The sequence below is a fragment of the Schistocerca nitens genome, chromosome 12 (genome assembly GCF_023898315.1).
Source record: "Schistocerca nitens isolate TAMUIC-IGC-003100 chromosome 12, iqSchNite1.1, whole genome shotgun sequence".
Lineage (NCBI taxonomy): Eukaryota > Metazoa > Arthropoda > Insecta > Orthoptera > Acrididae > Schistocerca > Schistocerca nitens.
This window is the reverse complement of record NC_064625.1, coordinates 136,300,445-136,325,794: the sequence shown is the minus strand read 5'-3', so window position 1 is coordinate 136,325,794 and position 25,350 is coordinate 136,300,445. Positions and strand designations below refer to the sequence as shown.

Genomic DNA, 25,350 nt, shown 5'->3' with positions numbered 1-25,350 from the left:
GGGGGCTTGGTAACCAGCTACAATGGGGCGGCCGGGATGATTGGGTTTGTGAATTTTAGGAAGAAGGTGGAAGGTAGGGGTGCGGGGTGTCGGTGGGGTCAGGAGGTTGATGGAATCAGGTGAAAGGTTTTGTAGGGAGCGTAAGGTTCTGAGGATTCCTTGAAGCTCCGCCTGGACATCAGGAATGGGATTACCTTGGCAAGCTTTGTATGTGGTGGTGTCTGAAAGCTGACGCAGTCCCTCAGCCACATACTCCCGACGATCAAGTACCACGATCGTGGAACCCTTGTCCGCCGGAAGAATGACGATGGATTGGTCAGCCTTCAGATCACGGATAGCCTGGGATTCAGCAGTGGTGATGTTGGGAGTAGGATTAAGGTTTTTTTAAGAAGGATTGAGAAGCAAGGCTGGAAGTCAGAAATTCCTGGAAGGTTTGGAGAGGGTGATTTTGAGGAAGAGGAGGTGGGTCCCGCTGTGACGGAGGACGTAACTGTTCCAGGCAGGGTTCAATTTGGATAGTGTCTTGGGGAGTTGGATCATTAGGAGTAGGATTAGGATCATTTTTCTTCGTGGCAAAGTGATATTTCCAGCAGAGAGTAAGAGTGTAGGACAGTAAATCTTTGACGAGGGCTGTTTGGTTGAATCTGGGAGTGGGGCTGAAGGTGAGGCCTTTGGATAGGAGAGAGGTTTGGAGGAAAGGTTAACTACTGAATTGGGGTGTTGTGGTTCCAGATTGCGTTGATTGGAATTTTGAGGTTTTGGAGGGAGTGGAGCTGGAAGTGGGAAATTGAGTAGGTGGGAGAGACTGGGTTTGTGTGCAATGAGAGGAGGTTGAGGTTTGCTGGAAAGGTTGTGAAGGGTGAGTGAGTTGCCTTTCGGGAGGTGGGAAACCAGGAGATTGGATAATTTTTTGAGGTGGAGGGTGGCATGCTGTTCTAATTTGCGGTTGGCCTGTAGGAGGATGCTTTGAACAGCCGGTGTGGATGCGGGAGAGGAAAGGTTGAGGATTTTATTAAGGATAGGAGTTGATGGGTGTGTTCATTGGCTGAGTTGATGTGTAGGTGAAGGATTAGGTGGGTGAGGGCAATGGATTGTTCAGTTTGGAACTGGTATAGGGACTGATGGAAAGAAGGGTTGCAGCCAGAGATGGGAACTTTAAGTGTGAGGCCTTTGGGGGTAATGCCAAATGTCAGACAAGCCTGAGAAAATAAAACATGGGAGCGTAATCTGGCTAGGATGAAGGCATGTTTGCGGAGGGAATGTAAATAAAACTTAATGGGGTCGTTATGGGGGTGTTGTGAGGGTGACATGGTATTAGAAGGTGGAAAGTGTAACATGAGGCTGAAATGAAAATGAAAAAAATATATATATGGGGAGAGATAAAGGTGAACTAGAAAGCAACTGGAGATCTGGTGTGAAAAAAGGTGAAAATGTGTTGGTTAAAGCTGGGCTGTGTTGATCCTGTGGTGAACTTGGATTGGTAGACAACGATGTGCATAAAGGTTAGGTGGTTGTGTTGCCGCCAAAACACGTTAAAGGGTGGAGAAATTTGGGAAAATTTCAAAAAAACTATGTGTAAATGTATTAAAAGGAGTGGTTTTGTGGTGGAAGATTATGAGAATGAGGCTAACAATTATCTGACGAAGAAATAATGACGTTAAAACCTGTGGGAAGTGGCTAAAAATGATCAATGATGTGTGAAAAAACAGAAATGGAAATAAAGCGAAAGTTATTAGAACTAGCTGAAATGGTTGTTTAATAGGTGAAGGGAACTGTTTGTGAACTAGAAACGGTGGATTTTATAGCGGTGATAGTGTTGAAAGCAGAAAAAAATTTTTTTTGGTTATGGTTTGGAAGTGGGTTACGTATTATTGAGTATATATAGGCGGGATAAAATTGTAAAGTAGATTACGGTAAAAAGGAGGTGAAAACACAGTGAACCTACTGGCAAAAACAGAAAGAGAAAGTAAGACGACAGAAAAGATTTCGAAATGCAACAGTGACAATAACAAACGTGATTATTGGGTTCAAATTAATGATATGAATATAATAGAGGGAAATATTCCACACGGGAAAAATATATTTAAAAACAAAGATGATGAGACTTACCATACGAAAGCGTTGGCAGGTCGATAGACACACAAACACATACATACACACAAAATTCTAGCTTTCGCAACCAATGGTTGCTTCGTCAGGAAAGAGGGAAGGAGAGGGAAAGACGAAAGGATGTGGGTTTTAAGGGAGAGGGTAAGGAGTCATTCCAATCCCGGGAGCGGAAAGACTTACCTTAGGGGGAATAAAGGACAGATATACACTCGCGCGCGTGCACACACACACACACACACACACACACACACACACACATCCATCTGCACATACACAGACACAAGCAGACATTTGTAAAGGCAAAGAGTTTGGGCAGAGATGTCAGTCGAGGCGGAAGTACAGAGGCAAAGATGTTGTTGAAAGACAGGTTAAGTATGAGCGGCGGCAACTTGAAATTAGAAATTAGCGGAGGTTGAGGCCTGGCGGATAATCTGAACCATTACACCAACAACCTGAAAACAGCTTTCACATCAATGCACCCTCCCACCACCACCTACTCCAGTACTGTAACCCGGAAGGTGTACACGATCAAAGGCAGAGCCACGTGTGAAAGCACCCACGTGATTTACCAACTGACCTGCCTACACTGTGAAGCTTTCTATGTGGGAATGACCAGCAACAAACTGTCCATTCGCATGAATGGACACAGGCAGACAGTGTTTGTTGGTAATGAGGATCACCCTGTGGCTAAACATGTCTTGGTGCACGGCCAGCACATCTTGGCACAGTGTTACACCGTCCGGGTTATCTGGATACTTCCCACTAACACCAACCTGTCAGAACTCCGGAGATGGGAACTTGCCCTTCAGTGTATCCTCTCTTCTCGTTATCCGCCAGGCCTCAACCTCCGGTATTTTCTAATTTCAAGTTGCCGCCGCTCATACCTCACCTGTCTTTCAACATCATCTTTGCCTCTGTACTTCTGCCTCGACTGACATCTCTGCCCAAACTCTTTGCCTTTACAAACGTCTGCTTGTGTCTGTGTATGTGCGGATGGATGTGTGTGTGTGTGTGTGTGTGTGTGTGTGTGTGTGGGTGTGTGTACCTGTCCTTTTTTCCCCCTAAGGTAAGTCTTTCCGCTCCCGGGATTGGAATGACTCCTTACCCTCTCCCTCTCCCTTAAAACCCACATCCTTTCGTCTTTCCCTCTCCTTCCCCCTTTCCCGATGAAGCAACCGTTGGTTGCGAAAGCTTGAATTTTGTGTGTATGTTTGTATTTGTTTGTGTGTCTATCGACCTGCCAGCGCTTTTGTTTGGTAAGTCTCATCATCTTTGTTTTTAGATATATTTTTCCCACGTGGAATGTTTCCCTCTAGAGAGAGAGAGAGAGAGAGAGAGAGAGAGAGAAAGTAAGTGTGTGTGTGTGTGTGTGTGTGTGTGTGTGTGTGTGTGTGTGTGTGTCGTAGTAGTAGTAGTAGTAGTACAATGTCAGAAATGGGAATCAGCAGCGTCTGCATGTGCGCATTTAGTTTGTGACTGGTTTCTGTTTGTGCTTGGTACAGGTGCCCATGGTTCTACTCACACTCACTGATGGCACTGAGCAAGTGCGCTCACTTGAAGGTACTCCGCATCACACAGTGTCCCGGCATCGTCGACTCACTCCCGTACATCAGCCTCTCCTGCCGGTTTGGCTTCAAGAGCTTGGAGGTTTGTGCTTACTTTGTGCAACTTTTTGTCTGTCACACCTATTGAGGTGTCTTGAAGTGCGTTTAACTTGATGTGAATATTTGGGAGGTTTTTTTGTCAGTGAAACGGGAAGTATTAATCAGTCAGTTTGAGGAGACTGTTGGCACGATGGCTGACAGGATTAGCTATTTCTGAGAAGTCTGAAGGCAGTGCGTCACTTTGTGCCGATATTCACTGGTTACTGTCACAACTGAATTTAGTTTTCCATACTCTGCTCAGAGACAATATTACTAGAATATATCAATAAATTTCAATTGTTTCAAACTTAACATTTCTGTAATTTTTAAAAATTTTAACTATTAAGTCTGCTTTTATTTATGAGTATGTTGACACAATTGACAAGTGTGTCACCTGCTCTCTGAAGTTGACAGGCTGCCTGGGCCGAGGAAGCTGCCGGTACTGACTGCAGCCGTTACAGCAATACAGCTACTTCTGTCAGCATCAGACTTGTTTATTAATACCAAAATACAAAAAAAATTATTACAAACTTTGCAAATTGAGATGTTTTTTATGCTCACATAAATAGTTGTCCCACTGGGAACAGATTTCGAGCACAGGTTGAATTTAAAATGAAGATTGTTGTAAAAAAGTAATTTAGTCATATTCATTACTTATTATTTTTGTCCGTTGCTGAACCAGATCGGCACCGACAGCAGCTGCTGTGCACGATCTGATAACTGAGGAACCCTCGACTGCTGCCTGCATTTCAATATCAAGATACAAGCAAAGCGTTTCTTTGTGATCGAAGTCAGGATCGGGACCCACAGGAAGGCGGGACAAGGTGTCCGCATTGGCATGTTTAAACATAGATCGAAAATGGATTTCATAATTGTAGTGAGACAACAACAGTACCCAGCTTTGTAGATGGTGTGCTGCTTTGTAAAGCAAGGAATGTGAGGGTTAAACAAGGAAACCAGCAGTTTATGGGCAGTAATAAGGTGAAACTTGGAGCCGTATAAAAAACATGAAATTTCTGTTAAGCATAGACTATGGCAAGATCCTCTTTTTCCACCTCAGAGTAACAATGCTGGGCTGGAGTGAGAGATTGAAGTGGAAGCAATAGTTGCCAAGACTCTTCATCCGTGGGAATCTGCAGATATATTTCAGACAAATAAATTTTAGAAAAGTACTGGCCACTTGATATTTTCCTGAGAGGCTATGTATCCACGATCAACTGTGTGTTGCCAGTAGTACTGAAGTCGCCGCAGAGGCAGAGTTTCTCAGACGGCTTCTGAACTACAACCAGTGGAGATTACCATACGCGTGCCATAACAGGTTGCATCACCCTAGAGATTGAAATATGTCCAATTTTGCTTTCACTTGACCTCTCAGGGTGACAGAAATAGGACACGCACATAAAAATGAGGCCGAGCTTTGGATTTTAAAGAAATATGAGCAAAAACAATTCATAGCACACCCTATACCTTCTGAAAACAAGTCTGACAACTCCCCACACAGTATTTCCAACTGAGAATACGGTGCCTGATCGGACACAAGGTAAACTGTGTCGGTGACAGAAAATCCAGATGCCTGAAATGCATCCCTCCAAAAAAAGTTTTCAACACTGGCATCAGCAACCACCAAAAATAGAATGGAACGAACCACTGACTTGCACGGGGCAGATGCCGTAAATTGTCCCAACAGCTCAATCTTCTGTTTGTTACAATTGACCAGCTCCCACGGGACTGGTGTCAATGGCGGCAAGCCTAAACTCACATCAGTTTGAGAATGCCATAACGTCACTGCGGCACCTGTGGACAGAGCACTTGCACCCAAACTGCCAGATGTCACTCAGATCTGTACAAATGTTGTATGTCTATAAAGTATCAACCAAAATTCCAATCTAGTGCGTTCTGTGTGCTGTCGTCCAGCAGAATGGATGCAAATGTTAATAAAAAGTAACACCAGAATTACCAGAACACAGGAAAAGTGTGTTTTTGAAGATGTGCATGTTGCTGCTGTGGGTAAGTTGGTAGAGCGTTAGGTTGTTGTACCAAAAGTCCTGGGTTCATATCTGAATTAAGACTTTTTTTAACTGCTTACACATGGAACTGTTATATCTTTCTCTTCTTCATTGGCACTACATCCCAAGATGGTACTTAGCCTCTTCGACAATTTTCCACCATTTCTTTCTGGATTTCACGGTAGACCTCCAGTTATGTCAACCAACTCGTGCAGTGTCTTCTCCAACCTTGATCGTCCTCTTGCTCTTGTTGCTGCAGCAGGCTTTCCTTGCAGGATCTCTCTCATCAAGTTGTATTACTTGTCCAACCCATCTCAATCTACACAACTTTATGAACTTGACCACATCATCCTCCTTACAGCAGTCACAAAGCTCGGCATTCCTTCGCCTCCGCCAACTCCCATTTTCATACACAGGTCCAAAGATTCTACTCAGTGTATTTCTTTTGTGATCTCAGTCTACTTTCACCCTGCTCTGTAACTCTCCATGTTTCTGAACCATACATAAGTACTGGGCATATCGGAGTGTTATAGAGTCGGCACTTGGTCACTCTTGATAGAAGCTTGGGTTTAAAAAGTCACAGCACTCCAAAACAACATCAATTAAAAGCACTATGCAGGCCATAATTTCAGCCAGTGCCGCCATTTGTTTCTATCTTTGCGCCAAGATACGTGAAACATTCCACTCGTGCGAAAGTCGTTCTGTTATGGGTTGCTGTGTGCTGTAAAGGTTGATTTGTTCCATTATACAGGGTGATCCCTTGATCGTGACCGGGCCAAATATCTCACAAAATAAGCATCATACGAAAAAACTACAAAAACGAAACTTGTCTAGCTTGAAGGGGGAATTTAGATTGCGCTATGGTTGGCCCGCTAGGTGGCGCTGCCATAGGTCAAACGGATATCAACTGTGTTTTTAAAAATAGGAACCCCCATTTTTTATTACATATTAGTGTAATATGTAAAGAAATATGAATGTTTTAGTTGGACCACTTTTTTCGCTTCATGATAGATGGCACTATAATAGTCGCAAACGTATAAGTGGTATCATGCAACATTCCGCCAGTGCAGACGGTATTTGCTTCGTGTTACATTACCCGTGTTAAAATGGACCATTTACGAATTATGGAAAAGGTCGATATCATGTTGATGTATGGCTGTTGTGATCAAAATGCCCAACGGGCATGTGCTATGTATGCTGCTCGGTATTCTGGATGACATCATCCAAATGTCCGGACCATTCACCGGGTAGTTACATTATTTAAGGAAACAGGAAGTGTTCAACCATGTGTGAATCGTCAATCATGACCTGCAACAAATAATGATGCCCAAGTAGGTGTTTTAGCTGCTGTCGTGGCTAAACCGCACATCAGTAGCAGACAAATTGCGCGAGACTCGGGAATCTCGAAAACATCAGTGTTGAGAATGTTGCATCAACATCGATTGCACCAGTACCATATTTCGATGCACCAGGAATTGCACGGCAATGACTTTGAACGTCGTGTACAGTTCTGCCACGGGGCACAAGAGAAATTACGGGACGATGACAGATTTTTTGCACGTGTTCTATTTAGCGACGAAGCGTCATTCACCAACAGCGGTAACGTAAACTGGCATAATATGCACTATTGCGCAATGGAAAATCCACAATGGCTGCGACAAGTGGAGCATAAGCGACGTTGGCGGGTTAATGTATGGTGTGGCATTATGGGAGGAAGGAGAATTGGCCCCCATTTTATCAATGGCAATCCAAATGGTGCAATGTACGCTGAATTCCTACGTAATGTTCTACCGATGTTACTACAAGATGTTTCACTGCATGACGGAAAGGGGATGTACTTCCAGCATGTGTGCGGTTGAAGTGGTATTGAATAGCATATTTCATGACAGGTGGATTGGTCATCGAAGCACCATACCATGGCCCGCACGTTCACCAGATCTGACGTCCCCGGATTTCTTTCTGTGGGGAAAGTTGAAGGATATTAGCTATCATGATTCACCGACAACGCCTGACATGTGTCAGCGCATTGTCAATGCATGTGCGAACACTATGGAAGGCAAACTACTCCTTGGGGAGAGGTATGTTGTTACACGTATTGCCAAATGCATTGAGGTTGACGGACGTCATTTTGAGCATTTATTGCATTAATGTGGTATTTACAGGTAATCACGCTGTAACAGCATGCGTTCCCAGAAATGATAAGTTCACAAAGGTACATTTATCACATTGGAACAACCGAAATAAAATGTTCAAACGTGCCTATGTTCTGTATTTTAATTTAAAAAAACCTACCTGTTACCAGCTGTTCGTCTAAATTGTGAGGCATATGTTTGTGACTATTACAGCGCCATATATCAGAAAGTGAAAAAAGTCGTCCAACTAAAACTTTCATATTTCTTTACGTACTACACGAATATGTAATAAAAAATGGGGGTTCCTATTTAAAAAAGCACAGTTGATATCCGTTTGACCTATGGCAGCATCATCTAGCGGGCCAACCATAGCGCCATCTGGTTTCTCCCTTCAAGCTAGACAAGTTTCGTTCTTTGTAGTTTTTTCATTTGACGTGTATTTTGAGAGATATTTGGCCCGGTCACGATCAATGGACCACCCAGTATATGTACTTAGTCTTCTCTTCATTAATTTTCTTGACCCATCTTCTCCTCCCTCAGTTTTTGAGCTGAGAAGGCTCTTTGTAGATCTCTAAATGTTCTCATTCGGTCCAAATCATCTGCATATCCCATCAGTTGTACGGACTTATAGTAGATAGTACCTCTTGTCTGGATACCTGATCCTTGCACCACTTTTTCCAAGTGCCTAATTGAAGAGTAGGCAGGAAAGCTCACCCCTTGTCTTAGCCCAGTTTGTGTGGAAGAGTGGGGTGATAGCATATACTGCACTCACACAGTACACGGGGGGTGCCTTAGGGTGACTTCTGTCAAATGCACTAACTCCTCAGGCACTCAAAATTTCTGTATTGCCTCATAAAGTTAGGCCAAATTTATTGTGCCATATGAAGATTTGAAATCAATAAAAACATGGTCTTTTCTACTGTTTGTGGGAGAGTAAATATCTGATTCACAGTTGACTTTCCTGGTCTGAACCACACTGATAACTTCCAATAATGTTTTCTGCTGTGGGTGAGAGTCTACTGCAAACACGATATTTGACAATACTTAAAATGCAATATTTAGGAGTGTTATGCCTCTGTATTTGCTGCATTTAAATATATCTCCTTTCTTGTGCATCAAACACACTCTGTCATTCCATTCATCTGGCAACTCTTCCTTTTCCCAGATACGGCACAAAAGCTTGTATACTCTGCTATTTAACTCGACTTATCCAGCTTTCAATAGTCTTTATATTATGTTACCAGTCCCTGGTGCTTTGTTCTTCAGTTGGTTGTCTACTTGTCCTTGAGAGAGAGAGAGAGAGAGAGAGAGAGAGAGAGAGAGAGAGAGAGTGGTGGGGGGGGGGGGTAGGAAGGGGGGTGACTATGGCCTCCTAATCTTCTTCAGGGTGGATTAGGATCTCTTCAATAGGGGGCTCTGGAGCATCCAACAGTTCACTAAAATATTGTATCCTCTTGATCGTCAGTTAGTAATTCCCCATTTTTCCTTTTACATATATTAATATATGCAGCTTAAATGTTCTTCTTTCACCATTAATTTTCTGATAGAATTTTCTGACATCATTTGATTTTTCAATTGTCTCCAATTCTTCAGTCTGCTTTCTTCCCTCTCACTTTTCTTCTTCCAAAGCAGTTTCTTCTCTTCTCTCCTTTTATCTTAATAATTTCTTACCACTAAATGTGTAAAAGATTTCTGAAGCATTTTCCTATAAGCCAAATTTTTTCATGTCTTATTCTTCTACAATCTTCATCAAACCAGGAATTCCGTGGTCATTTTCCTTCTTTCCCTAGCACTTTTTCTGCTGCCTTAGTGACTGTGTCCCTGCAAGCACTCTTTTCCTGATCCAGACTATCACTTACACAGGGTGTGTATAGTGTAATATTCTAAACAACCTTCTCAGAGTATGTTTCAGCAAGCTATTCATTAGTTAGCTTTGATGCCACATACTTTCTTTGAGATCTTCCTTTCCAACTTTCCTCGCATTAGATACTAGAGCTCTTAGTTTTGCAGTTACGAGGTAGTGGTCTGACTCCACATTAAGTCCTCTGTAGGTATGTACGCCTGCCATGATTATTTCGGCTGTAGGTATGCTGATCAGTGGTAACAATGTAGCTTTATGGGTCCTTTTGTGTGGGAACATTGTGCTGCCTACAACCATGTTATGTGATAGTGCAAACTGAACAACTCTGTGTCCGTTATCGTTTGTTTATTCGTGGAGGCTATGCTTACCTTTTGCTGGATGGTAATGATCTTCTTTCCCAATCTGTACATTGAGGTCTCCAATAATTATTTTAACATCTTGCGCTGGACATTCGTCATAGGCCCTGCCGAGCCTCTCGTGGACGGTGTCTAGTTAATCCACCCACTATAAGTTTAAATTCTTGTCTCGCTATGAACTCTGTACCAAATTCGTGGTTGCTCTCTCGACCGTGGAACTACTATATGGTAGATCTTTTTGTGACATGTAAAAAGATTTCGTGGAGTTTGTAGAAATGTTGTCTTGGCAGTCTGCTTTCACTTTATTTCTTTGAACGTAGTAAGTATGTATAGAATACATTTGTAGTTTTACAGAACATACCACCAGAACAGAAAAATAAAGAAAGAATTGCATCACATGTGCAGAAGTAGCAGTAGTAGTAAAGAAAATAATAAGATTAATAATACATATATAAAGTTCAAAAATCAATGCAAATAAAACCCACATGCATATGCACGCATGCACAGTGTTACTCATTCATTGCCCATCCATCCTGTAGATTGCAGAATGAAAACCTGTGTCCGAAACAGAACTGTGTTGAAGTTTCAGAGGGTATGGGTTCGTCAATGAGTTTAGCCATTATCCACCTGTGATGGTGAGAGCTGCACACTGAAGATCCAAAGAAACAGATACACCTGCCTAATATTGTGTAGGGCCCCCGCGAGCTTGCAGAAGTACGACAACACGACGTGACACGGACCCAACTAATATCTTAAGAAGTGCTGAAGGGAATTAACACCATAGCTGTCCATAAATCCATGAGAGTATGAGGGGGTGGAGATCTCTTCTGAAGAGCATGTTGCATGCATCCCAGATTTGCTCAATAATGTTCACGACTGGGGAGTTTGGTGGCCAGCGGAAGTGTTCAAACTCTGTAGCAATTCTGGACGTGTGGGGTGTCGCATTGTCCTGCTGGAAGTGCCTAATGCACAATGGACATGAATGGATGCAAGTGATCAGACAGAATACTTAAGTACGTGTTATCTGTCAGTCATATCTAGACATATATGGGATCCCATATCGCTTCACTTGCACACACCCCACAGCATTACAGAGCCTCCACCTGCTCGAACAGTCCCCTGCTGACACACAGGATCCATGGATTTGTGAGGTTGTCTCCATACCTGTACATGTCCATCTCGATACAATTTGATATGAGACTCGTCTGACCAGGCGACATGTTTCCAGTTATCAACAGTCGAATGTCAGTGTTGACAGGTCCAGGTGAGGCGTAAAGGTTTGTCGCACAGTCGACAAGGGTACACGAGTGGGCCTTTGGTTCCGAAAGCATATATTGCTGATATTTCGTTGAATGGTTCGCACACTGACACTGAACCCTCTGCCAGACACTTAAGTGTGATGTGCAGAGTAGCCACGTAGTAGATGTAGGCAGATTCGATCTGATTCAGCCTCACCTTTGCGGGTCTGTTAAGTGGCAGATTAACACACTCGGCTATCTGCACAGGTATGTGGCATTTGAGCAGCTAAATGAGGCAGATGTAGGCAGTGGAGGGAATACGAGGTGATTGAGGAACCTGTTACGGCAAACACTGAGGTTCATAAATCTGGTGGTCTGTCATTCGAGCATATTCCACTATATTAATGCTTTGACTATCTGGGAAATGAGACCCTTTCATCAGGAAGATAATGAATGGAGAGCAGAAACAGAAAAATTGGCTAAATATTTCCCAAAAGTTAACTGAAAGAAAGGCTAAGGTCCCGATTTCGAGTCTCTATCTGCCACACAGTTTTAATCCTCCAGGAAGTTTCAGAGTGATACGAATTAGTTTAGTTTAAGTGTAGTTTTGTAAATAAATTGTCTATTTCTGCAATTAACATGTCTGGAGTGCAATGGATTTTAAAATGTGACATGTAGCGTGTTTTGTAAATCCAGTAAATAGCAGTTTTCGATTGTCTGGATTTTGCTGTGCTATCTGTTCAATTTGATTCCGTAGAAATGTTGGCATACTGACCCTATGACTCATCTTAGAAGAAAGATTAAGGAAAGACAAACCCACGTTTCTAGCATTTGTAGACTTAGAGAAAGCTTTTGACAATGTTGACTGGAATACTCTCTTTCAAATTCTGAAGGTGGCAGGGGTAAAATACAGGGAGCGAAAGGCTATTTACAATTTCTATAGAAACCAGATGGCATTTATATGAGTCGAGGGGCATGAAAGGGAAGCAGTGGTTGGGAAGGGAGTGAGACAGGGTTGTAGCCTCTCCCCGATGCTATTCAGTCTGTATATTGAGCAAGCAGTAAAGGAAACAAAAGAAAAATTTGGAGTAGGTATTAAAATCCATGGAGAAGAAATAAAAACATTAAGGTTTGTTGATGACATTGTAATTCTGTCAGAGGCAGCAAAGGATTTGGAAGAGCAGTTGAACAGAATGGACAGTGTCTTGAAAGGAGGGTATAAGATGAACATCAACAAAAGCAAAACGAGGATAATGGAATGTAGTCGAATTAAGTTGGGTGATGCTGAGGGAATTAGATTAGGAAATGAGACACCTAAAGAAGTGAAGGAGTTTTGCTATTTGGGGAGCAAAATAATTGACGATTGTCGAAGTAGAGAAGATATAAAATGTAGACTGGCAATGGCAAGGAAAACGTTTCTGAAGAAGAGAAATTTGTTAACATCGAGTATAGATTTGTGTCAGGAAGTCGTTTCTGAAAGTACTTATATGGAGTGTAGCCTTGTATGGAAGTGAAACGTGGACGATAAATAGTTTAGACAAGAAGAGAATAAAAGCTTTCGAAATGTGGTGTTACAGAAGAATGCTTATGATTAGATGGATAGATGAAATAACTAATGAGGAGGTATTGAATAGAATTGGAGAGAAGAGAAATTTGTGGCACACCTTAACTAGAGGAAGGGATCGGTTGGTAGGGCATATTCTGAGACATCAAGGGATCACCAATTTAGTACTGGAGGGCAGCGTGGAGGGTAAAAATCGTAGAGGGAGACCAAGAGATGAATACACTAAGCAGATTCAGAAGGATGTAGGTTGCAGTAGTTACTGGGAGATGAAGAAGCTCGCAGAGGATAGAGTAGCATGGAGAGCTGCAGCAAACCAGTCTCAGGACTGAAGACAACAACGAGACTCATCTGACCAGGCGACATGTTTCAAGTTATCAACAGTCCAATGTCAGTGTTGAAGGACCCAGGTGAAGCGTAAAGCTTTGTGTTGCACAGTCATCAAGGGTACAAGAGTGGGCCTTTTGCTCCGAAAACCTATATCCCTGATGTTTTGTTGAATGGTTCGCACACTGACACTGAACCCTCTGCCAGACACTTACGTGTGATGTAAGTGTGATGTGCAGAGTAGCCACTTAATAGATGTAGATGTAGGCCGATTAGATTTGATTCACCCTCTCCTTTGCCTTAACACTGTAGGCTATCTGCACAGGTATGTGGCATTTGTGCAGCTAAATGTGCCAGATATAGGCAGGGGAGAGAATAAGAGGTGATTGAGGAACCTGTTACAGCACACACTGAGGTACTTAAATCTGGTGGTCTGTCGTTAGAGGATGTTCCACTATATTAATGCTTTGACTATCTGGAAAATCAGGAAAATAATAAATGAAGAGCAAAAACAGAAAAACTGGATAAATATTTCCCAAAAGTTAACTGAAAGAAAGCCAAAGGTCCCGAGTTTGAGTCTCAATCCGGCACACGGTTTTAATCTGCCAGGAAGTTTCATACTGATACGAATTAGTTTGGTTTAAGTGTAGTTTTGTAAATAAATTGTCTATTTCTGGCAAGTAATGTGTCTGGAGTGCAGTGGATTTTAAAATGTGAAATGTAGCGTGTTTTGTAAATATAGTAAATAGCAGTTTTTGATTGTCTGGATTTTGCTCTGCTATTTGTTCGGTGTCAGGTTCTCGTTAACTCGGATACTCCAGAACTCGCTGTAGTGCAGATTTAAAATGGTCCTTTTCCCTCGGGTGTCCCGTATTTTAATATTTGTTCACGGGTGTGGCAGGTGCTGGACTTGAGGCAGACACCGGTGGGGGATCCGGAGGTGATGTGCTTCAGCCAACTGCAGCGGCTGGAGGAGCTCCTGCTGGAGCGGCCGGGTGCCGTCGCGTCCGCCATCGCCGACAGCTCGGACTCTTCGGACGGCAGTGACGCCGAGCTGTTGCCCTGCACCGCGGGCGCTTCCGCGGCCGGGCGCTGGCCCGTGCCGCGCTGCCGCTGCGGCGAGGCACCGCCCGAGTGGGGTGGCGGCAGCGGGGGCGGGCGGCCCTGCTACGGCGGCGCCAACTGCGGCTGCTGGGGCACCGGGGGGCGCTGCAGCCCGCCGCCCGACGACGACCACCACCAGCACGCCCACAGCAGCTGGCACCACGAGGTCGGGCACACGGTAACGCCGTAGTCATGTCGTCTCGCGGTTCCCCTGCTCTCTAGTGGGTTGCCTTTTCTGCGATTACCCCTGTCTGATCCGCGTTGAGTTAAGAGTGACTCTGCTGGGGCACTCCCGCACGTTATTCCTGTACGGTGTATTTGCAGTGAGTTTTCCAACTGCCAGTGGAGTTGTGGGGAGCAGAGGGAGCGAGACGGACTGCTGTGTTGACCACGGGGTGAGGAGACTTTCCGGGGAGGGGGGAATGAGCTGTGCCTACCTCTCTCCCGGATTGCGGGCAAAAAGTTGAACATGTACGTAAAAATTCCTAAAGTTTGCTTCGTAATCAGAACTGAAATCATTTTATGCAGTGACACCTTTAATAAAGATTGTAACTTTACAACTAAGAACATTCATCACCAGGAGAAGGAAAGTGTAAAGCAGAGATAAGTGCAAAGCAGCCATGCAGCAGATGATACTGTAAATACACTCGTGCTCATAAATTAAGGATAATTACAGAATGTGGTGCCACACGACGTGACCTCACACAAAACTGGCACTAAGAACATAGGCACATAGGGAACACACACGGCACGGATCTGTAAGTCTACGGTATTGGTGATAAGTTGAGAAAACCGTCCCAAACACGTGCTACACAACGCCACTGTTTCCTCCGCATGTACCCCGACATCAATATGGGATATCATCACCATGCACACGTACACAGGCTGCACAATGGGTTGGCATACTCTGGATCAGGTGGTCGAGCAGCTGCTGGGCTATAGCCTCCCATTTTTGCACCAGTGCCTGTCGGAGCCCCTGAAGTGTCCTAGAGGTTTGAAGACGTGCAGCGATACGTCGACTGAGAGTATCCCAGACGTGCTCTATGGGGTTTAGGTCTGTAGAACAGCCAGGCCACTCCATTCGCCTGACATCTCCTGTTTCAAGGCACTCCTCCACAATGACTGCTCGCTGGGGCCGTGCGTTATCATCCATCAAGAGGAAGGTGGGATCCACTGCACCCCTGAGAGGGCGGACATACTGGTGCAAAATGACACCCGGATGCACCTGACGTGTTACAGTTCATCTGTCAAAGACATCAGGGGTGTACGTGCACCAATCGTAATGCCACCCCACACCATTAAACCACGACCTCCATACAGGTCCCTGTCAAGGACATTAAGGGGTTGGTATCTGGTTCCTGGTTCACGCTAGAGGAAAACCCGGCGAGAATCACTGTTCAGACTACACCTGGACTCGTCCATGAAGATAACATGGGATCACTGTTCCAACGACCATGTACTTGAGACCAGGCTTTACAGGTTCTTCTGTGACCAGGGGTCAGAGGAATGCACCTTGCAGGTTTCCGGGCGAATAAACCATTTCCGTTCAGTCGTCTGTCTGGAGACAACTGTCCCAGTGGCTGCGGTAAGGTCCCGAGCAAGGCTACCTGCAGTAGTTTGTGGCCATCTACGTGCACTGATGGTGATATATCGGTCTTCTTGTAGTGTTGTACACTGTGAATGTCCCGTACTGTAGCGCCTGGACACGTTTCCTGTCTGCTGGAATTGTTACCATAATCTTGAGATCATACTTTGTGGCACGCAGAGGGCCCGTGCTACGACCTGCTGTGTTTGACCAGCCCCCAGTCGCCCTAGTATTCTACCCCTCAACGTCATCAATATGTGTTCTTTGAGCCATTTTCAACACACAGTCACCATTAGCACGTCTGAAAACGTCTGCACACTTACTCTCTGCACGGTACTCTGACATGCACCAACACACCTCTGCGTATGTGGACTGCTGCCAGCACCACCGTGCGGCGACTGCAGGTCAGATGCATGGCATGGTCATACCCCGAGGTGATTTAAACCATCAGACCGCCCACCATAGCATTGTTTCATCATGTATCAGCATTATCCTTAATTTATGAGGATGAGTGTAGTAACAGTATAAGGAAAAACATAGATTCCTACTCACCATAAAGATGACAAATTGAGTTGCAGGCAGGCAAATGAAAAGACCATTACACATTTAGCTTTTGATCAACATATTCTTTAGAAAATGAAACACACAAAAGCAAGCACAGTTCATACGCATCATGACCACCTCCTTCAGGTCTGACTGGAATCCATTTTGGAATGTAATGCGGCTGCTGTTGTTTGGGCATTGTAATGAGGTAGACTATATGGGCCACAGGTTTTTGTGGTTGCCTTTACTTTACTCTGTTTACTGTTTGACTGGACTGTGTTGCTGTATCTGAAGACAGCAGACTGTTCTTGAAGATGCCAAGCCTGTGCCAGCTGGAAATCCATCACTAGTCACCACAAAATAAATTCACATGCTGCTGCTTTATTGCACACGTATTTTACCTCTTATGTATTCGTTCCATGTTAGATTTTACTGTAGCATACAACTTTAATGAAGCTCACAATCAATATCTGCATTTGTAATTTAGCTCTGTCCTCTGTGTCTCTCCTTTGACAAGTGACTTCACGACCATTGTCTCGCACGTGGAGATTCTGTGGTTCACAGTGAATCTCTGCAGTGGGACGGCGTTTTCACGTAATAACTGCACCTACGAATGAGTGTCTCCGTGTGTAGGAATCCAGATGCCCGTCACCCCTGCCTTGCAGATATGCTGCATCCATTTTCACTCTCGTTACATGCTTCCTGCATAATATGTGACACAAAACAAACACTTACTGAAATAACAAAACAAAAATGCTTGCTCAAGGTTATGACTATCATTTTTCAGACAGAGAGACAAATTTCTTTGAAGTGGTATGTCACTCCTGAAATTGTTGAATAGCAGCAGTCTGGAGGGGCCAGGTAAGGGGAAGGGACAGCAGGGCACAGGTGGGGGAGAGGAGAATGCTGTTCGGTGGAGCATGCCGGGATTAGATGGAGGACGACAGAGTGCCACTAGGTGCAGTATCTGTGCTTTGGGGAAGGGAGGAGGTGGGGTGGGAAACGGGAAATGGAAAAGGAGAGGAGCAGTGAATGGGAGGGGGGGGGGGGAGGGTGTGTGTGGTGTGATGAGGGAATGTGCCACATTCTACCAACATCCCCCCCTCCCTCCCCCCCCCTTGTGTTTACTTACTTACTTGCTTGCTTACACGCGTGTGTGCGTGCATTCGTGTGTGCGTGCATTCGTGTGTTCTGGGAGCTGTCAGCCATGTAATTTTGCTCTGTTGTGGTGATAGGTTGTGAAAGACCATCCTCATGAGCATACTTACCGTGCCAAGTATATCTCATTTTTCTTTTACCTTCGCTTCATCTCTAATTTTCACATCTCAAGCGGAGCTGCTAGAGACTGAATTGGCTGTCTTTAGCTGCCGGGTTTATCCGTATGAAGTGGTCCAGTGATGGTTGCTTGACCAATTTTAAATATTTTAATTTTTTATGTGTGATTGCCCTATATTTGAGAAGTTCAAAACAGTTTTTTTAAAATAATTTATCTGTCACCTTTACTGGATGGCAGCCATTTTTATTTGTAGGTGCGCGACGATTATTCAGTCTGGAGACATTAGCGAAAATTTGAATATCTCTGCACTGGGTTAAGTTACAACATTGCAAATGACATGATTGTTTTTAGAAAAGTGTCCTCTACAACATTGTCTATGACACAAAATATCCAAATTCAAAAATAACCAGTCTAAATTAACTCCAAAGTTTGGTATCCAAATTTTCATAAATCCACTTTTTAAGCCTAAAAATAACAAACAAGGAGTGATTTATGAGTGTCTATTTTTTTCCTATAGTTAGATATCATACACTACTTGCCTCATATAGAGCAAAAACACTTGCAAATGTTTCCTTAAATTTTAATGAATTTTTGAAATTTGGAAAATTTTCATTTTTTGTAAAGTTTGAAGTTAGTTATCTCAGGTGAGACTAAATATAAAAATATGACTTGTGCACAGTTTGTACACCTATATGATAGCAACATACTGTAAAAATTTCAACATTGATATCTGACTGAACACTTCATCATAATCAAATTTCGTTCCTCAAAAATCTTTCTGCACTTAGGAGAAAAGGTAGTAGGCACTTGGAAGCTAGATCCGGACTATAGGGTGGGGGCAGGGAGAAGGGGTCAATCTCCTAGAAGGCACGTTTCTTTACTGTGGCCTTGGCAGTTGCCTACAGGTGCACTGGTGATTGTCATGGAGAAAACAAACACCACGTGAAACCTTCCTCACCTCTTTAGTCTGATGGAGTTGCACAATTCGTGCAGAAGTGAAGCATTGTATTGTGCTCAATATTCTTTTTATTGAAATCAGCTAAGAAAATTCCTCTGGAATCCCCTAAGAGTATTGCACGACTCTCGTGGACTTTTGCTTTTCCTGGTGAAACTTCACCTGGTTTACGCCATTTGAGAGATCCTCTTTTGGACGGCCATTTGAGAGATCCTCTTTTGGACGGAGGATCGTAATAGAGAACTATAGTTTTGTCCCCTGTAACAATGGTTTCTAGTACTTATTTCAGGTTGCCATGACACAGCTCCAAAAGTTTGGTGCAACAAGTTGTGTGCTGCTCCTTCTGCATTGCAGACAGAAGTCCGGGCATCCATCTTGCACTGGCCTTTTCTATTTGCAAATGATCGTGCATGACGCAGAAAACAGTTGTTTTAGATATCCTAATTCATGTTCTTGTTATTCTCCCCCTGATTTTCCATTGTATATTTTTATTCATGCACAATGTAGGCTTTTCTCTCTGCAAGTATTGTAAAATCTTAGTGCCCAAAGTAAAACAACAAAATGGATTACGGAAAAAACCCATCATTGTAACATGAGTGATGTTATCTACTAACACCATAGTTCTCTACATATCCACAGTCGGTTGATCATTCGTGTCATTGACCCACTCGTGATGTGATCGGTAGCAGAGTTACTCATAGGTGTGACACGTGTCACGTAAAACAGGCCTTTGACAAAGTTTTGTGGGACACTAGTGTAACACAGAAGTCAGACTGAAACAGTTTCAAAGATTGTCTGCCACACACGAATATCCTGAATAATGGGTCACTGGTAAGTCACGGGTGTGACACAGTGAGACTATTGACGGTAATCACCCTCTTTATAGTAGGGGTCTCAGTCAGATTGTTATCTACAACAACCAATTTCCATATTGTGCATGATCATTTGCACACAAAAACAGGTCAGTGCAAGATGGGTACCTAGACTTCTCCCTGCAATGCAGAAGGAGCAAAGGGGGGGGGGGGGAGGGGGAGAGAGTCACAATCGATCACTGAGGTGTGATGCGGGAGCTTTATTGGGATGCAATTTTCACAAGTGCTTTTGCAACAGTTCTGGCCATTTTCTTCACATTGCTTCACGCAAACAGCGCATAACTTCCAGGTGGTATTCCTTATTGACTGTATGGCCATAAGGCAGGAACTCAGACTGCACTATCCCATTGTAATTGAAGTAAACAGTGAGAAGAACCTTTGCATGTGATAGAACTTGTCAAATTTCTTTGTGTTCAGCTTTTCAGGCAGATACCACTGGGATGATTGTGCCTCGGTTTCGACGTCATATAATATATATATATCTCCTGAATCCCTCTTTCCTGATGAGGCAACCGTTGGTTGCGAAAGCTAGAATTTTGTGTGTATGTTTGTGTGTCTATCGACGTGCCAGCGCTTTCGTTTGGTAAGTCACATCATCTTTAGGGAAACATTCCACGTGGAAAAAATATATCTAAAAAGAAAGATGATGAGACTTACCAAACAAAAGCGCTGGCAGGTCGATAGACACACAAACAAACACAAATATACACACAAAATTCAAGCTTTCGCAACAAACTGTTGCCTCATCAGGAAAGAGGGAAGGAGAGGGAAAGACGAAAGGATGTGGGTTTTAAGGGAGAGGGTAAGGAGTCATTCCAATCCCGGGAGCGGAAAGACTTACCTTAGGGGGAAAAAAGGACAGGTATACACTCGCGCACACACACACACATCCATCCACACATACAGACACAAGCAGACATATTTAAATATGTCTGCTTGTGTCTGTATGTGTGGATGGATATGTGTGTGTATGACTCCTTACCCTCTCCCTTAAAACCCACATCCTTTCGTCTTTCCCTCTCCTTCCCTCTTTCCTGATGAGGCAACAGTTTGTTGCGAAAGCTTGAATTTTGTGTGTATATTTGTGTTTGTTTGTGTGTCTATCGACCTGCCAGCGCTTTTGTTTGGTAAGTCTCATCATCTTTCTTATATCCAGAGCCACTTCCTCATCCTCTCAAATATGTCTGCTTGTGTCTGTATATGTATGGATGGATGGATGTGTGTGTGTGTGTGTGTGTGTGTGTGTGTGTGTGTGTGTGTGTGTGTGTGTGTGTGTGCGCGCGCGCGCGCGAATGTATACCCGTCCTTTTTTCCCCCTAAGGTAAGTCTTTCCGGTCCCGGGACTGGAATGACTCCTTACCCTCTCCCTTAAAACCCACATCCTTTAGTCTTTCCCTCTCCTTCCCTCTTTCCTGATGAGGCAACAGTTTGTTGCGAAAGCTTGAATTTTGTGTGTATGTTTGTGTTCGTTTGTGAGTCTGTCGACCTGCCAGCACTTTCATTTGGTAAGTCACATCATCTTTGTTTTTAGATATATTTTTCCTACGTGGAATGTTTCCCTCTGGTGATGTGACTTACCGAACGTAAGCACTGGCAGGTCGATAGACACACACACAAAATTCAAGCTTTCGCAACAAACTGTTGCCTCATCAGGAAAGAGGGAAGGAGAGGGAAAGACGAAAGGATGTGGGTTTTAAGGGAGAAGGTAAGGAGTCATTCCAATCCCGGGAGCGGAAAGACTTACCTTAGGGGGAAAAAAGGACGGGTATACACTCGCGCGCACACACACACGCATATCCATCCACACATATACAGACACAAGCAGACATCTCACAAGCAGACATATTTAAAGACAAAGAGTTTGGGCAGAGATGTCAGTCGAGGCAGAAGTGCAGAGGCAAAGATGTTGTTGAATGACAGGTGAGGTATGAGCGGCGGCAACTTGAAATTAGCGGAGATTGAGGCCTGGTGGATAACGAGAAGAGAGGATATATTGAAGAGCAAGATCCCATCTCCGGAGCTCGGATAGGTTGGTGTTAGTGGGAAGTATCCAGATAACCCGGACGGTGTAACACTGCGCCAACATGTGCTGGCCGTGCACCAAGGCATGTTTAGCCACAGGGTGATCCTCATTACCAACAAACACTGTCTGCCTGTGTCCATTCATGCGAATGGACAGTTTGTTGCTGGTCATTCCCACATAGAAAGCTTCACAGTGTAGGCAGGTCAGTTGGTAGATCACGTGGGTGCTTTCACACGTGGCTCTGCCTTTGATCGTGTACACCTTCCGGGTTACAGGACTGGAGTAGGTGGTGGTGGGAGGGTGCATGGGACAGGTTTTACACCGGGGGCGGTTACAAGGGTAGGAGCCAGAGGGTAGGGAAGGTGGTTTGGGGATTTCATAGGGATGAACTAAGAGGTTACGAAGGTTAGGTGGACGGCGGAAAGACACTCTTGGTGGAGTGGGGAGGATTTAATGAAGGATGGATCTCATTTCAGGGCAGGATTTGAGGAAGTCGTATCCCTGCTGGAGAGCCACATTCAGAATCTGATCCAGTCCCGGAAAGTATCCTGTCACAAGTGGGGCACTTTTGTGGTTCTTCTGTGGGAGGTTCTGGGTTTGAGAGGATGAGGAAGTGGCTCTGGTTATTTGCTTCTGTACCAGGTCGGGAGGGTAGTTGCGGGATGCGAAAGCTGTTGTCAGGTTGTTGGTGTAATGCTTCAGGGATTCCGGACTGGAGCAGATTCGTTTGCCACGAAGACCTAGGCTGTAGGGAAGGGACCATTTGATGTGGAATGGGTGGCAGCTGTCGTAATGGAGGTACTGTTGCTTGTTGGTGGGTTTGATGTGGACGGACGTGTGAAGCTGGCCATTGGACAGGTGGAGGTCAACATCAAGGAAAGTGGCATGGGATTTGGAGTAGGACCTGGTGAATCTGATGGAACCAAAGGAGTTGAGGTTGGAGAGGAAATTCTGGAGTTCTTCTTCACTGTGAGTCCAGATCATGAAGATGTCATCAATAAATCTGTACCAAACTTTGGGTTGGCAGGCCTGGGTAACCAAGAAGGCTTCCTCTAAGCGACCCATGAATAGGTTGGCGTACGAAGGGGCCATCCTGGTTACCTTAGCCAGCTTCATCCTGACCCACAACTTCTTCACTTTTGAAGACCAGACATACCAACAATTAAAGGGAACAGCCATGGGTAACAGGATGGCCCCCTCGTACGCCAACCTGTTCATGGGTCGCTTAGAGGAAGCCTTCTTGGTTACCCAGGCCTGCCAACCCAAAGTTTGGTACAGATTTATTGATGGCATCTTCATGATCTGGACTCACAGTGAAGAAGAACTCCAGAATTTCCTCTCCAACCTCAACTCCTTTGGTTCCATCAGATTCACCTGGTCCTACTCCAAATCCCATGCCACTTTCCTTGATGTTGACCTCCACCTGTCCAATGGCCAGCTTCACACGTCCGTCCACATCACACCCACCAACAAGCAACAGTACCTCCATTACGACAGCTGCCACCCATTCCACATCAAACGGTCCCTTCCCTACAGCCTAGGTCTTCGTGGCAAACGAATCTGCTCCAGTCCGGAATCCCTGAAGCATTACACCAACAACCTGACAACAGCTTTCGCATCCCGCAACTACCCTCCCGACCTGGTACAGAAGCAAATAACCAGAGCCACTTCCTCATCCTCTCAAACCCAGAACCTCCCACAGAAGAACCACAAAAGTGCCCCACTTGTGACAGGATTCTTTCCGGGACTGGATCAGATTCTGAATGTGGCTCTCCAGCAGGGATACGACTTCCTCAAATCCTGCCCTGAAATGAGATCCATCCTTCATTAAATCCTCCCCACTCCACCAAGAGTGTCTTTCCGCCGTCCACCTAACCTTCGTAACCTCTTAGTTCATCCCTATGAAATCCCCAAACCACCTTCCCTACCCTCTGGCTCCTACCCTTGTAACCGTCCCCGGTGTAAAACCTGTCCCATGCACCCTCCCACCACCACCACCTACTCCAGTCCTGTAACCCGGAAGGTGTACACGATCAAAGGCAGAGCCACGTGTGAAAGCACCCACGTGATCTACCAACTGACCTGCCTACATTGTGATGCATTCTATGTGGGAATGACCAGCAACAAACTGTCCATTCGCATGAATGGACACAGGCAGACAGTGTTTGTTGGTAATGAGGATCACCCTGTGGCTAAACATGCCTTGGTGCACGGCCAGCACATCTTGGCGCAGTGTTACACCGTCCGGGTTATCTGGATACTTCCCACTAACACCAACTTATCTGAGCTCCGGAGATGGGAACTTGCTCTTCAATATATCCTCTCTTCTCGTTATCCACCAGGCCTCAATCTCCGCTAATTTCAAGTTGCCGCCGCTCATACCTCACCTGTCATTCAACAACATCTTTGCCTCTGCACTTCTGCCTCGACTGACATCTCTGCCCAAACTCTTTGTCTTTAAATATGTCTGCTTGTGAGATGTCTGCTTGTGTATGTATATGTGTGGATGGATATGTGTGTGTGTGTGTGTGTGTGTGTGTGTGTGTGTGTGTGTGTGTGTGTGTGCGAGTGTATACCCGTCCTTTTTTCCCCCTAAGGTAAGTCTTTCCGCTCCTGGGATTGGAATGACTCCTTACCTTCTCCCTTAAAACCCACATCCTTTCGTCTTTCCCTCTCCTTCCCTCTTTCCTGATGAGGCAACAGTTTGTTGCGAAAGCTTGAATTTTGTGTGTATGTTTGTGTTCGTTTGTGCGTCTGTCGACCTGCCAGCACTTTCATTTGGTAAGTCACATCATCTTTGTTTTTAGATATATTTTTCCTATGTGGAATGTTTCCCTCTATTATAACTATATAAAAAACTTTTTTTTTTCCAGAGTCCTTAGAAATTCTGGATCATTATCGACTTCATTCACCAATTCTAGAACAATGTCTGCATGATGATTTTTTTGGTCAAAATTCAACCATTTTGGAACAAACTTTGCTGCTAGACATTTCATGCCAAAAACAACTGAAAAAACAGCTTGATGTGAGTCAAAGGATATGCAGACATCACCAGCAACCTGCCTGCTGCTGATTCGGCAATTTTCCAGAACCATTTTCTTTATTCCTCCCACATCAGCAATCAATGTGCTTGAAACATTTACATCGCTCGTAAACTCTTGTCTTGCACATATTAGAGTCATTAAAAGCTACAATCGACATTTTGAATGCGGTGCTGCATTTATTCCACATTTCAGGCAAAATTTAATGCATATTCTTTGCTAGAACCTTTTCATAAGTAAAAATTCACTGAGCCCTCAAAAATGTGTAAACCCTTTAGACTGTCAACAATAAAGTAAATATTCAAAACAGCTGAAAATACAAACATACATCTGGAATTTGTACCGACAAGATTCAAAAAAGTTTTGAAAATCGGGTGACGAAGCCCACGAAATAAAAAGAAAATTCAAGTTACTTCATCACACCTCGTATATAGAAATTCTTCCATGGAATAGAATGATCTTAGGTAAGATTTAAAATATTCTGTGCACCTGTCAGACATATTATTGTATTGGGCAAATGATCAAAGATTTTTGTTGCTGCATATTGAACTCCTGAGTCAGACACCTTTAATAAAGGGTAATGAGGTCATTTTTCCCTCTAGTATTGTAGGTATGTACCTCACTGTTCTTCTCAAGCTCCTTGAAGTGGTGCCTATTTGACATCTGAGGTTGAAAACCACATATTATTCGTAGTACTCGTTTTTGTGCAATCAATACA

At 44.2% G+C, this 25,350-nt stretch overlaps 1 protein-coding gene across 6 annotated transcripts in view; it reads left to right on the top strand.

Moving 5' to 3' along the window:
- Positions 1-25,350, top strand: part of LOC126215025 (uncharacterized) — a 101,899-nt gene that overhangs the window by 33,377 nt on the left and 43,172 nt on the right. For 4 of the 6 annotated variants that reach the window (XM_049941648.1, XM_049941649.1, XM_049941650.1 and 1 more), the window contains exons 5-6: positions 3,612-3,756; positions 14,135-14,515. In XM_049941648.1, coding sequence (XP_049797605.1) covers positions 3,612-3,756; positions 14,135-14,515 — 526 coding nt within the window. The remainder of the gene's footprint in view (positions 1-3,611; positions 3,757-14,134; positions 14,516-25,350) is intronic. The other 2 variants (XM_049941652.1, XM_049941651.1) reach the window with 1 other exon arrangement.